This window comes from Nylanderia fulva, unplaced genomic scaffold, assembly GCF_048542155.1.
Source record: "Nylanderia fulva isolate GAGA-0341 unplaced genomic scaffold, ASM4854215v1 Scaffold11, whole genome shotgun sequence".
NCBI lineage: Eukaryota > Metazoa > Arthropoda > Insecta > Hymenoptera > Formicidae > Nylanderia > Nylanderia fulva.
Window position 1 is genome coordinate 1,684,384 of NW_028189302.1, and position 12,863 is coordinate 1,697,246.

The following is a 12,863-nucleotide window of genomic DNA, read 5'->3' on the forward strand; positions in this document are numbered from 1 at the left end:
ATATTTATACATATACATTACGTTAAGTGCATTTATAAATCACATACATACACACACATTCACACACATCCATGCATATATATATATTTATACAAAAGATTTATAAATCACTTTTCAACAATTAGTATACCATCTTGCATATAATACAACGTTTAGATGCGATCGAGTAATCGTATTTTTTTCTCTCATCGTTTATTTTTCCTTCATTATTTTCACGATTCAATTTTCGATTGATTTTTTTAAATGTAAATTATATAATTGCTAATATGTGTGTTTTTTTTTAGAAATAACTAATATTTTTGCTAAATCGCATATTTATACAAACGTTCGCGCAGACGTAGTATAGTATTAACATGGCAAAAGAGATTTTTTATAATATATACAAAACGTTATTATTATAATTTTAATGAAGATTTATAGAGAGGATATATATTATATTTATTGTAATTTTTTGTGACTCGAACTTTGAGTTGTTTGTTCCTCTAATTAAATGGTTCAAAGAGATTTCTAATAAGAGAATTGGTAAAAAGTGTAGAGTGTATTTTTCATGAAATTTAAATTTAAATTTTCGCTAATTATATATTTTACGAAATAATATGTAGAATTATTTTAGAAAAATTTAGAAATAATATCAATTCTTCGTAATAAGAAGCATCATTTGTATTAACTTGTGTCGCAATTTAATTTTAGTATTTGCTCATCTTTCGTTCAAAAATTATTGAATATTAGTTTTTATTTTTTTTTGCTTTGACACTTGTTTAGGCTTTTGGCAGTGGTCTAATTCGAATTTGGTCCGAGTCATATATATGATACAGCTGTCGATGTTTTATTGCACTATATTTATCATCGCGTGTGAGTTTTTATTTAGCTGTTTTATAATCGATTATTTTATTCATTTTATTGGTTCCTTTCGCTTCGCATTTTCGATCGAGATCGAGGATTCGTGAAAGAAAAAATACTATGGGTTGCAAAATTATAGTCTGAAATTATTGTCATTGGAAATTGCATTCCAATGGACGTTGGCAATCGCTAGTTAGTGTGCGATCAGCTGATCTCGCGAGCGACCTCGCAGAAACCGCAAAATCTGACATGGCAATCCCATATCACTGTCAACCGCAATTAAGTCGTCGCAGATACTTTTTTTAGCTATTTTATCGCTTTGGCGCAGTTTCCGCGAGAAATTTGCTAGCCTACGAGTCGCGATGTAATTTTGAAATACATTTCTGCACGCGAAAACCAGCCTTTGACGGACTTGATCGACCTTCTAAATACGTTTCGATATGTGTAATTTGAAATTCGGCTCTTGTAACCACCTCTGCTCGCGTTCTACCGACATCGCAGTCGGTTTCCGAGTCGGTCTCTGGTTGGACACACTTCGGACCAACTCAAAATTCGGCTCTTTTCACACTCCGAAACACGAGCAATTCCTGGTCAACTGGCATTGCGCGGCATTTCATTTTCCATGCATATTTTTCCCCTATTATTCCTATATTATCGCGATTGATCTACGACACTCATCTATGACACTGGCACTTTTCGATTTGATCCCGGCTCGATTTGTTGGTCGAACGTATGTTTCCATCAGCTATATATGATACCGATAGGTGAACAGAGCATTCCGTTGTTTTCACATATAGATACCAGCTTTGATTCGGATAGTTTCCGAGAACCATTCGTTCGCCGAGACGTCAGCCTACATTGACGAACGTGGCAGGGTAGCTCCCATTTTCCTGATTGGAGCATACGTTTTTGGCATCAACACCGGTTCGATCGATACTTGCGTGGGCGCCGGTGGTGATTTCGTTGAGTCTTCTTGAGATAGTATCATATCCTACACATTTGTTTACTGTTGGAACAATAGCGAGTACACGGGAGAACGTATTTCATACAAAAGGAAATGAAAAAAGGGAAGATAAAAGAAAAGAACCGTTGCAGTTCTCTCGTCCGATTGATCGATCGTTCTCAGCCTTCGATTTCTCGTCGGCACGCTCTCAATCAATGATGATCCGATCATCGTCGTCGGCGCGGGATGGCCCTCGTTGCGGTTTACCAACTCGCTCCGGCGACTATATGTGCTATAAGCAGGTCTCCTTCTGATCGATTACGTTGATGACCACCGAGGCCTGCGTGGACAGCTCCTTTTGAGCGGGCACACCTGTCGGCACCTCTTCGAGTATTGGTCAAAGGGTCGTGGTCCTCGAGACCGTGGCCGAGGGTGGCGGTGGCGGTGGAGGCGGCGGAGAAATTACTACATCCGGTTCACCCGCTAGGTCGCAGTCGAATCTCCAGAGAATATTCTCAGGATGGTCACCTCCTAACGTAGCACAGCGGTTAATCATTCAGTTTCATTCGAGTCGTCATTGGGATGAATATATTTGAACGGAGAAAATTTTCTTTATTTAGAATTTATCCTGAAAGTCAAGTTAACTCTTAACTGGTATCAAAATGACCCAAGAGGTGTAAAAACTAATGTTAATTTTCTTATAGTGATTTTAGACAAGTTATGTAATTATTTAACAACACATCAATCAATGACTGATATTATTGATTGATGTCTTTGGAAGAGTGTATTGTTTTATTTAATCAAATGAATAACCATAAAAATCTATAATAATATCCCACTAATGAGAAAGTATTTTATGTTGGGGTTTCAAATGACCCCACGATGCCAGTTTAGTCAGTGAATTTGACGATACCAGTTAAGGGTTATTTGTGGGACAGTACGATATTGAAGAATTTTATAAGAATTTCTCTGATTAATATTTACCACAATAAAAATATTAATATGAACATAGTAAATTTTATTATGTGTATAATAAAATTAATCGAACATATTTTATTTATATCTTATTGTGGTATAGATATTAATATTTTTAGTGTAGTAAATATTCATTAGAGAAAATTCTTTCAATACCATATTGTCTCATGATTATCATGATTTTTAGGATAAATTCGAAGAGAAAATTCTCTCAGTGTACAAACTTTATGAATAAGTTTCAGGGACCAAAATAAGCAGAAAATGACTTATCAACATGGGGTCGAAAATGTTTCTTCCTAGAGTTATGACGGTTTCTTTTCTTGTTATACTAAATGCTGAAAATGACTTTCATTTGAGTCCAAGGAAGAGCTTGTGCCTGAACCATCATAATTCTACATAAACAAGCGTTTTCGCCCCTATGTTTATATGACATTTTCTTGTTTTGGTCTCTAGAACTTATTCCCAAAGTTTGTACAGACCATTCAGATACACTCTGTATTTGCCCTCCATCGATATAATTAATTCTTTGAGCTTGTAAAATATTTTTTTCAATTAAAGTTTAATTGAAAAAAAATATACCGCGGCGCGAAATATTTTTTAAATACTCTCTAATCTTCTTGGAATAGAATCTTGCTCCGAAGAGGTGGAATCGCACTCTTTTGGAGTGAGATTCCACTTCAAGAAATTTAGAGAGTACATTGCAAATTTAAACATGAACAGTTATTGCACTAAAAAAATTTATTAAATTCGAATAAATATTTATTTCAATAGTGCCAAATAAATCATTTATCTGAAACTAATAATATTGATTTCATGATTTGAAAAATATTTATTTGATATAAGAAAATCCTTTTCAAGACAGATAATATTTATTTGTTTCAAATAAATGATTTATTAGGCAGTATTGAAATAAATATTTATTAATTTAATAACTTTTTTCAGTATATACAAATAACTGATAAATTGTAAATGAGGATCATAAAATTATGAAAAAATAACGCTGCTAATAAATACAAGAAAATTTAGAAAATAAAAAACATAGTTAGGACTATAGAAAAATTCTAATAAAATAGAAAGAAATTGGAAAGATTAATAAGAAAAAAATAAAAAATCATTTCTTAATAACCCATTTTTCGTTATAGATAGAAAAAAAGTAATTCTTTGACATTTCGAAATAGGAAGAGAGAGAAAAAAATACTCAACTTAAATTTACAATCCTTTTTTCTTCTCTACTGAGTTTATCACAACTATACTCACGTTTGAAATTAATCCATGTAAATTTAACCATAACGATCAACGTGCTCGACGTAGCAAACATAATAGGATACGGTATAATCGGTATTTCGCGGCCGACGATAGACACAATCGTACCTTGACCCAAGATGATGCCCGAAGACCCCCGTCTCTGCCTCGGCGGAGGTGCTTGGTGTTTGTGCGCATGGTGGCTGTGTAGGTGTGAATGTGAGTGGCAGTGTGTGTGACGCGTGTGCGTGGGAGTGGCTTTGCACGGTTGTGGTTGCTGTTGTTGCGACTGCTGCTGAAGTTGCTGCTGCTGTTGCTGCTGCTGCTGCTGCTGTTGTTGCTGACGACGAAGGTGAGGATGAGGCCTGTGCTAGGTGTTTCCGCCATGGGGCATCTGATCGAAGCTCAATGATTTCTTCATCTCCGTCATCGACAACGCACCACCCTCCTGCTGAGGAACAAGTATAAGGGCAAAGTGTTAGCTGTATCGCGGACCGATAGGCGAGGAGTCGACTTTCGCAAGTAGTCACAGACGAGTTATTAAAAGTTACGGGAAGTTGTTAAAAGTTATTAAAAAAGAAAAGGAAAGAGAGGACAAAAGGTTATCATTAAGTCGCGTTGATATAACTACGCCTTTAGAGTTGTCTATTTGAAATGAGCAGCACGTGACAATTTTTGTTTGTCAGGAATTTTGGAATGTAGCTTTCAGATCACGTTTTTAGAATGGAATAAAGCGAGTTAGCTTATTATTACGATATATACGCAGATATATTGCCGGATAAGAGACAGCTATATGAAGGTGGAGCGACTCATAAAAGCGAATAGCCACCTTGCGAATATTGTCTAGTCATCTTATATGTTGGTAATTGCAAAATAAAAAATAATTACAGGTTAATACGTGCTCACGTGACTAACTACTTAATAATTTCTAACGTTAATGGCAACAAGATCATTAAATGCAGAAAGCTTAAGAGCTAATACTACCGCTTTTAAGAGCATCTTAGAGAACTGTTATAATTCTTTACGTACGTTTTAGGAAATTGAGAAATAAATCTGATTAACAGAAACGTTGGAAAACGTGAATAATTACATTACAAAAATCAAAATAAAATAATTGATATAATTATACTTATTTTATATATAATTTAGTTGAAAATACTTAGAATTAAATTTGAAATTATATGAATAAAAATTATTTCAAAATCAATATTATTTTTCACGTTTGCAGATTAATATAAATATACGATAGACAATTACTAATATTTTTCATATCTACATATAAATAGATAAATTCTTTTAATTGTAAACTTACAAGTAATCGCGAAAATTGACAAGCACGCAACTGTGATAATGTGACAGATAATGAGTAGAGAGAGAGTATGCAAAATCAACGGAGACAGAATAATACAGTCGATGTGGTTTATTGGAATTCAGAATGCGCAATCTTCGCTTGAATACAATTGAATTTTCTCGACAATGCGGATGTCGCATATTCGTTGTATATGTCAGCGACAAACGGCGCACAAGTATGAGTTAATTACTGTTAGATGTATAGTTAAGCCACGTGTGTATTTATGCGACACAATACGTACGTTTGATTTCGCGAACATTCCGCAATTACTCGATCGTATGCACGAAAATTTACATCGCGCGTCAAATAACAAATTGTCAAAAAAAAAATTATTTTTTCTATTTACGTTTCGATAAATAAGAACAGAATGAGTAAATACGATTGAAGAGTTTTTCAATAGAATTGACATTTGTAATTGATCAATCTGCGTCATTGTGGCAAATATAACTCTTTGAAAGTTACATCACATATCTACGTAGAGAAACGTTGTTGGAATTGCAGAAGTAACAGTTTCAGATGGATCCGTCGATTGAGTCGCTAATCCTACTTTGGCATGATCGTAATTAAACTTTAAAGTGGAAAAGTCTGCGTGACGAGAGGAAGAGACAAGATGTCAAAGTGGAAAGAGATGAAGAGAGAGAGATAGAGAGAGAACGATACATTATCGTTCTTGTCACGCGGAAATTTACTTTGGAGTGTGTTAATATCTTACGAAATTTTCGCTGCTAATAAAAGGTATCGCCCATCTTAATCTTTGTCACTTAAATATTATCGTACACGGAATGGAAAGATTAGATTTAATCGCGAGAAAAATACCTACGCAAATAGTTCTAGAATTTTTTCTTATGATTGATTATAACTCTTTTTGACTAAAACAAAGCATTATTAGTAGCATTAAAAGGAAATAAATATAAAAAAATAAAGAGTTGGAAGAAAAAATATTTTTTATTAATTTTAAAAATGACAAAATTATACAATTTTTTTTTATAAAAGCTTTATATAAAATAAATTATATATATATTATCGCAAAATTATAATAAGTTTTTCTCTCTCAATTTCTCTCTTTCAATTTCTCAATTGTTGATTTGATATTTTAAATATGAAAGAAAAAAGAATGCTATGATCTATGAGTTCGAGAAAATGCAATTCAAAAAAATGTATCTCGCGATCTTTTAAAAAATTATTTCATTTTCAAGGCTGTAATGCTCACGAAAGTATACTCTTGCAAGTTTTCATACGGGATAATAATATTGTATCGAACGGATGCAACTTTCAGAGCATAATATATTCCTCACAAGTTTTTAAGACGAGCAACATTGACGAGCAACTTACATCATTCGACGAAAGGAAATAAACGTATAAAAGATACGTCAGACGTCAATCTCATTTATGTATCTTTTATACGTTTATTTCCGCATCAATCACATATTATATTGTGTTATCATGAAGCCAAATCATTCCCGACGGAAATTCCATTAAATTAAGCTCGAAGGTAGAACGCACGTTATTATTGTTAGAAGTTTACGCATGTAATTAAGTGTGTGTATATTGCAATTGTAAGCGTGTGATATATGTATAATCCTTGAGACGTGACACCGCAGGCAATTCTCTCAAAACTGCGAGAGGTACAAACGTGCGATAATAAAAAAACATATTGTTGTAATATAATATATATTTGATTAATAATTCAGTAATATAATATATATCATATATATCATATATATATATATATATATATATATATATATATATATATATATATATATATATATATATATATATATATATATTACATATTTATAACAGAAATATATATAATATATAATTAATATAATATATAATATACATATAATGTATAATATATAATATATATATATATATATATATATATATATATATATATATATAATATATATATATGTATATATTTTTTGCACATTTAAAGGAGTCTCGAAAATCAAAAAATTAACTCAACAGAGCTATCCAAAAATTATCATAACATTTTACAGAAAGACGTGTAGAATAATGCGAGAAATTCTTAGGAGAAGAAAATTAATTGACGTTTGTATAATTGTACTCCCTTGTCGAGATGTGTACAATATTCTTCGATTATCCGTCATTTTTCTGATTTTGAGAGCTCTGTATAAAAATATGGAGGAATGTTCGGGCTCCTTGGAAGCTGTACTCTCAGCACGGTAATGCAAATTATCGCGCGAATCTGAATTTTCGAGTGACTATGCATGCGTATAGTTCTTAGGGGGTTCTTATTTTCTCGCTACAAAAGACGAGAGAAATCCGGAGGTCGGAATTGGCTTTGCTTGGAAATTGAATTACCGTGGAATGAGTATCGCTCTCTCCGCGACCAGCAATCGGCTCTTCTCGGAAAGCTCCTATAATCTACCTTCGCGTTTGTATCTTTCCTTGATTGTTACGCCACTTTTATTCGCGAATAAAGACGTCAATGACAATTTTTTTATTCCTCACGAGTTGTTGAATAGAATCCACAATTGCTCGAGCAGTTGGGGCGTTATTATTAAAATTATTTTTTTTTTTTCAAATTGAATGAAAGATAAAACAGAAGCAGAATATATGCAGTTTGTAACAAGAATAATGTCGCATAATTGACTAACGTGTGAAAGGAGAAGAGACAATAAGGGATTTTTTGGCCCGCCCACAGAATCTTCAAAAAATATTTTTCTGTATTGTATGATAATTGGAAAAATAAAAAATAAGTATTAGATGAAAAAAAATTCGAGTCATAAAGCTAAAATTAATTATTTATTAGACTAGGTGTCTTCTCATGATAAAACATTTTATTATGCCATCATATTAACGTTATTTTAGATTGCAACATGTATCATCCTCAAAAGGTTTAATATGTCCAAGAAACTTAAAAACAAAAAATCTAAGAAACAAAAAATTCAAAAGCAGCAAAAAAAAATAAAATAAAAAATAATAAATACTTTAGATGTCCTATCAAAATTTTTTTTATTAAATTATTTATTAAATTATTTATCACAACAGAATCAGGGTGTCTAGCGGTCAGGAAAATTTGGAAAACCGGGCATTGTCAGGGAATTTTATAAATCTGGAATTGTCAGGATAAAGTCAAGAAATTTTACTATTTATCTATTTTTTCATATTATTCTACATTTGGCTTAATAATTGAAATTTTGTATTAAATAAATATAAACTTCTCCTTGATTGTCAGTACGCTAATTTTCTGTGTTGTTAAAAATCGATTCATCTACAGCGTGTGTCGTTAATTTATACTTTCATCGTCGTGTTATTTTATTTCGATGTGTTTGATAAAGATAAAAATTTGATATAATATAAATAAAAAAGGTGATTATTTAAATAGTTTATAGTGCATGACATGTTTGTTTTGATTATGCAGATTATATAATAGATTTACATTTTTGTTTTTTTCACTTCTGAACCTTTTCATTGTTGGCAATATCTCAAGGATTTCATGATTTAATATTGTTTTATTATATAGATATATGCAAATTATATATTTGGAAAAAATAATATTAAAAAGTCAGGGAAAGAATTAATTTCTGGTCTTGGAAAATCTGAAAAAATCAGGGAATTTTTTTCATTGAGTCTGCTGGACACCCTGCACAGTTAAATTTTAACTGCCTAATAAATCATTTATTTGACATTTTTGATAAGAAAATCCTTTTCAAAACAGATAGATATTTATTTGTTTCAAATAAATTATTGATTAGGCAGTATTGAAACATTTATTAATTTAATAATTTTTCCAGTACATATTACAACCTGAAATTTAATTTAGACATCCTGTTGAGCCTTCTCCCCTCGAAAACATGTGAAACAAAAATGGAGCGTTATCCTCAAAGACGGCGATTGAGACGAGTCGCGGGAGCCCCCGTCATGCGGGACAAGACTTACACCATTTAATCGCGGGAACTCGATGCTCGGTATGTAGGTGGTCTCCTCGTGTTCCGCCGCGGAGCAGAGCCGCGTTCTCCTTCTGTAGGACAGTTCGGAATTGCGCGACTTCGCGGCGGGCCTCTGGCGGGAACCGCAGCGGACGGCGAATCGCAATTCCGAGGCCATTTCGGCGCAGAGGGACTGTGTCGTGGATCGGTTAAACGGTGGCCGAGAGAGTGAGATAGAGAGATAGAGAGACGAGTCGGGAGATGCACGCGCGTGTTTACCAAGGTCCAAGGAACAGGCGCCGATACGACAGGTACAACATACACCAAGAGACATAAAACATATACACAATACACACGAGACGATCAGACGAGAGACCGAACGCATGCAAGAGGCTGATTTCTCTCTCCGTCGAGCGAGGTCGTTCATCAGGCTCGTTGCTCCGGATGTCGTTCCTTTGATTGCGCGAGTACGACTTATCGCATCAACATTCCGCGTGTACACGGAGTAGGAAAATTTGTCTTCTTTTTCGTTAAAAACGATCCCCGTGAACATTTTTGCTCAAGAACTAATTTTTTATACACAGAGGGGATTTTCTCTTAGAATTTAATATTAAAAGAATCTTATAAGAATTTTTCTGATTAATATTCACCATAATAAAAATATTAATATGTACATAGTAAATTCTTAGTAAAATTTACTATGTACATAATATTTTTATATAATATTATATATAGTTAAATATTCTTATATATTGCACTCATTGCCAGTCTCCAAAATTCTATGTACTAATAACAAAAAAAATTGCAAATTTTCTGATTAATATTCACCATAATAAAAATATTAATATGTACATAGTAAATTCTTAGTAAAATTTACTATGTACATAATATTCTTATATAATATTATATATAATTAATTTTCTTATATTGCACTCATTGCCAGTCTCCAAAATTCTATGTACTAATAACAAAAAAAAATTGCAAATACTATATAATATTATATATAGTTAAATATTCTTATATTGCACTCATTGCCAGTCTCCAAAATTCTATGTACTAATAACAAAAAAAATTGCAAATTTTTCTGATTAATATTCACCATAATAAAAATATTAATATGTACATAGTAAATTCTTAGTAAAATTTACTATGTACATAATATTCTTATATAATATTATATATAGTTAAATATTCTTATATTGCACTCATTGCCAGTCTCCAAAATTCTATGTACTAATAACAAAAAAAAAATTGCAAATTTTTCTGATTAATATTCACCATAATAAAAATATTAATATGTACATAGTAAATTCTTAGTAAACTTGACTATGTATACATAATATTCTTATATAATATTATATATAGTTAAATATTCTTATATTGCACTCATTGCCAGTCTCCAAAAATTCTATGTACTAATAACAAAAAAAATTGCAAATTTTTCTGATTAATATTCACCATAATAAAAATATTAATATGTACATAGTAAATTCTTAGTAAACTTGACTATGTACATAATATTCTTATATAATATTATATATAGTTAAATATTCTTATATTGCACTCATTGCCAGTCTCCAAAATGCTATGTACTAATAACAAAAAAAAATTGCAAATACTAGAATTTGATTATTGTTTTATTTAATAGTTCGAGACTCGAACGACCTCGGTCAATCGAGAGAAAGTACAACTCATGCAACACGTTCACACGCGAAGCGCAAAATAAAATCCTGTGTAAATAAGTATCGTCCTGTCGGCATTTTGCTCAACTTACCCTGTCCGATTGGACGTTCTTCTTGGAGTTCCAGCAGAACTCGAGGATCGCCACCAGAATCGCGAGCGCGAGACCGCAGAGTAGGACGACGAAGACACCGCCTGAAATGACAAAACCGGAAGCTCGTTATTTTAATGCCGGGAGGGTTGATCCCTTCTATAATTTTGCCATAAGAGAAAAAGAGGAAGAAATACTGTCGGCGATCACGAAATACGGGCTGTTTATCCTCCATCTCGCGAATCCGTTCTCGTATCTCCTTCCTCCATCCCTGCTCGTCTTCGTTAGTTCGCCGGAGATCAGAGGGCAAAGAGTAAAAGAGGAAGGAGAAGAAGGGTGGAAAAAAGAAATAAAAAAAGTTCTTGGCCACGGAAAATCGTGCGCGCAATATCTAAGCGAAGCTCGCCCTCTCTCAGATCGATCGCCTTTTCGTCGTTTCACCAGGGGAGGAAAACTAAGGAGGGATGCGAGTGTGTGTTCTGCGCGTGGAAATGCATATATGCTGATAAACGGCCGGGTATTTGTATTTATTGCGATGCGGAAGTCACGTGCAAAAACGATAAACCACGTGGGGTGTTTACGCGCTTGGCGCGAAATTTAGTTCACGATGGAAAGGGTGGCAAGTATGCGGAAGTTGAAGTACGCACTCGTAATTAATGACTGTTTTCGCGAAATTTCGCAAGATTATTCGTAAGATTGGAACTATCTGTTTCTGTATCTTATCGGTTGATTTATGTTGCAACGTGTGTTGCTATGTTTTTCTATTCTCATTTTTTAGACAGCATTATGTATACACGGAGAAAATTTTTTCTTAGAATTTACCCTGAAAATCATGGTAATCGTAGGATAATATGAATTTTATAAGAGAATTTTATAAGAGTTTCTCTGATTAATATCTACCACAATAAAATATACTCGATTAATTTTACTATATATATACATAGTAAAATTTACTATCGATTATTATTATTTATTATGGTAAATATTAATCAGAGAAATTCTTATAAAATTCTTCCAATATATCCATATTATCCTACGATTACCATGATTTTCAGGGTAAATTCTAAGAGAAAATTCTCTCCGTGCACCGATATTTTAAAATCGAGATGATAAGATTGCAGAGAATTAAGAAATGTCGAATATCTTAATTTGGTATTTTACTTCAGGATTATTAAATTTGATAATTAAATATAGATGCGCAAAATTGTAATTAGGTATATACATATATATAATTAGAAAAATTCTCTTTAATAAAGTAAACACTTCAACTTTGTCAGAAGTTGTCAATATTTCTTTTCATTTAAAAATTACCGAATATCTTAATTTCGTATGCTATTTCGAGATTAAATTTAATAAATATATAAACGCGCAAAAAGTAAGTGATTTGGTATATAAATATATATATATATAATTCGGAAAAACTGCCTTTAATGAGATTGAATGGAACACTTCAACTTTGTCGGAAGTTGCCAATATTCCTCTTCATATGATCAGAGATAAGTTTTCACTTCGTTGGTTGAAAATACAGTGCGCCAAGTTCGCTTCGAGCAAGTTTGCCTTTGAGACGAAGAGTTTTCAATTTCTCTCATATAGATTTCCCGATGAGAGAAATTAAATCGTGTTTTCGTAGCTATTATATCCATAATAATGTTTTACTATAATATTACACAAAATTTTATTTATAAAATTTATTTTCCTCAATTTATTTCGCTTTAGTAATTTATTTTTCTCTAATTTATACACTGAAAAAAATTTAGTTAATTCTTATAAGTATTTATTTCAATACTGCCAAAATAATTTATTTAAAACTAACAATATTTATTTAATATGAAAAAT

At 32.3% G+C, this 12,863-nt stretch overlaps 1 protein-coding gene across 1 annotated transcript in view; it reads right to left on the reverse strand.

The window, feature by feature from the left end:
* Positions 1-2,250: 2,250 nt before the first annotated feature.
* The window catches only part of LOC114938581 (glutamate receptor ionotropic, kainate 2), a 210,933-nt gene continuing 200,320 nt past the window's right edge, over positions 2,251-12,863 (reverse strand). Inside the window, exons 18-21 of the mRNA XM_085487905.1 lie at positions 11,031-11,131; positions 9,269-9,449; positions 4,130-4,451; positions 2,251-2,314 (exon numbers count right to left, since the gene is read on the reverse strand). Coding sequence (XP_085344031.1) covers positions 2,308-2,314; positions 4,130-4,451; positions 9,269-9,449; positions 11,031-11,131 — 611 coding nt within the window. The 3' untranslated portion in view covers positions 2,251-2,307. The remainder of the gene's footprint in view (positions 2,315-4,129; positions 4,452-9,268; positions 9,450-11,030; positions 11,132-12,863) is intronic.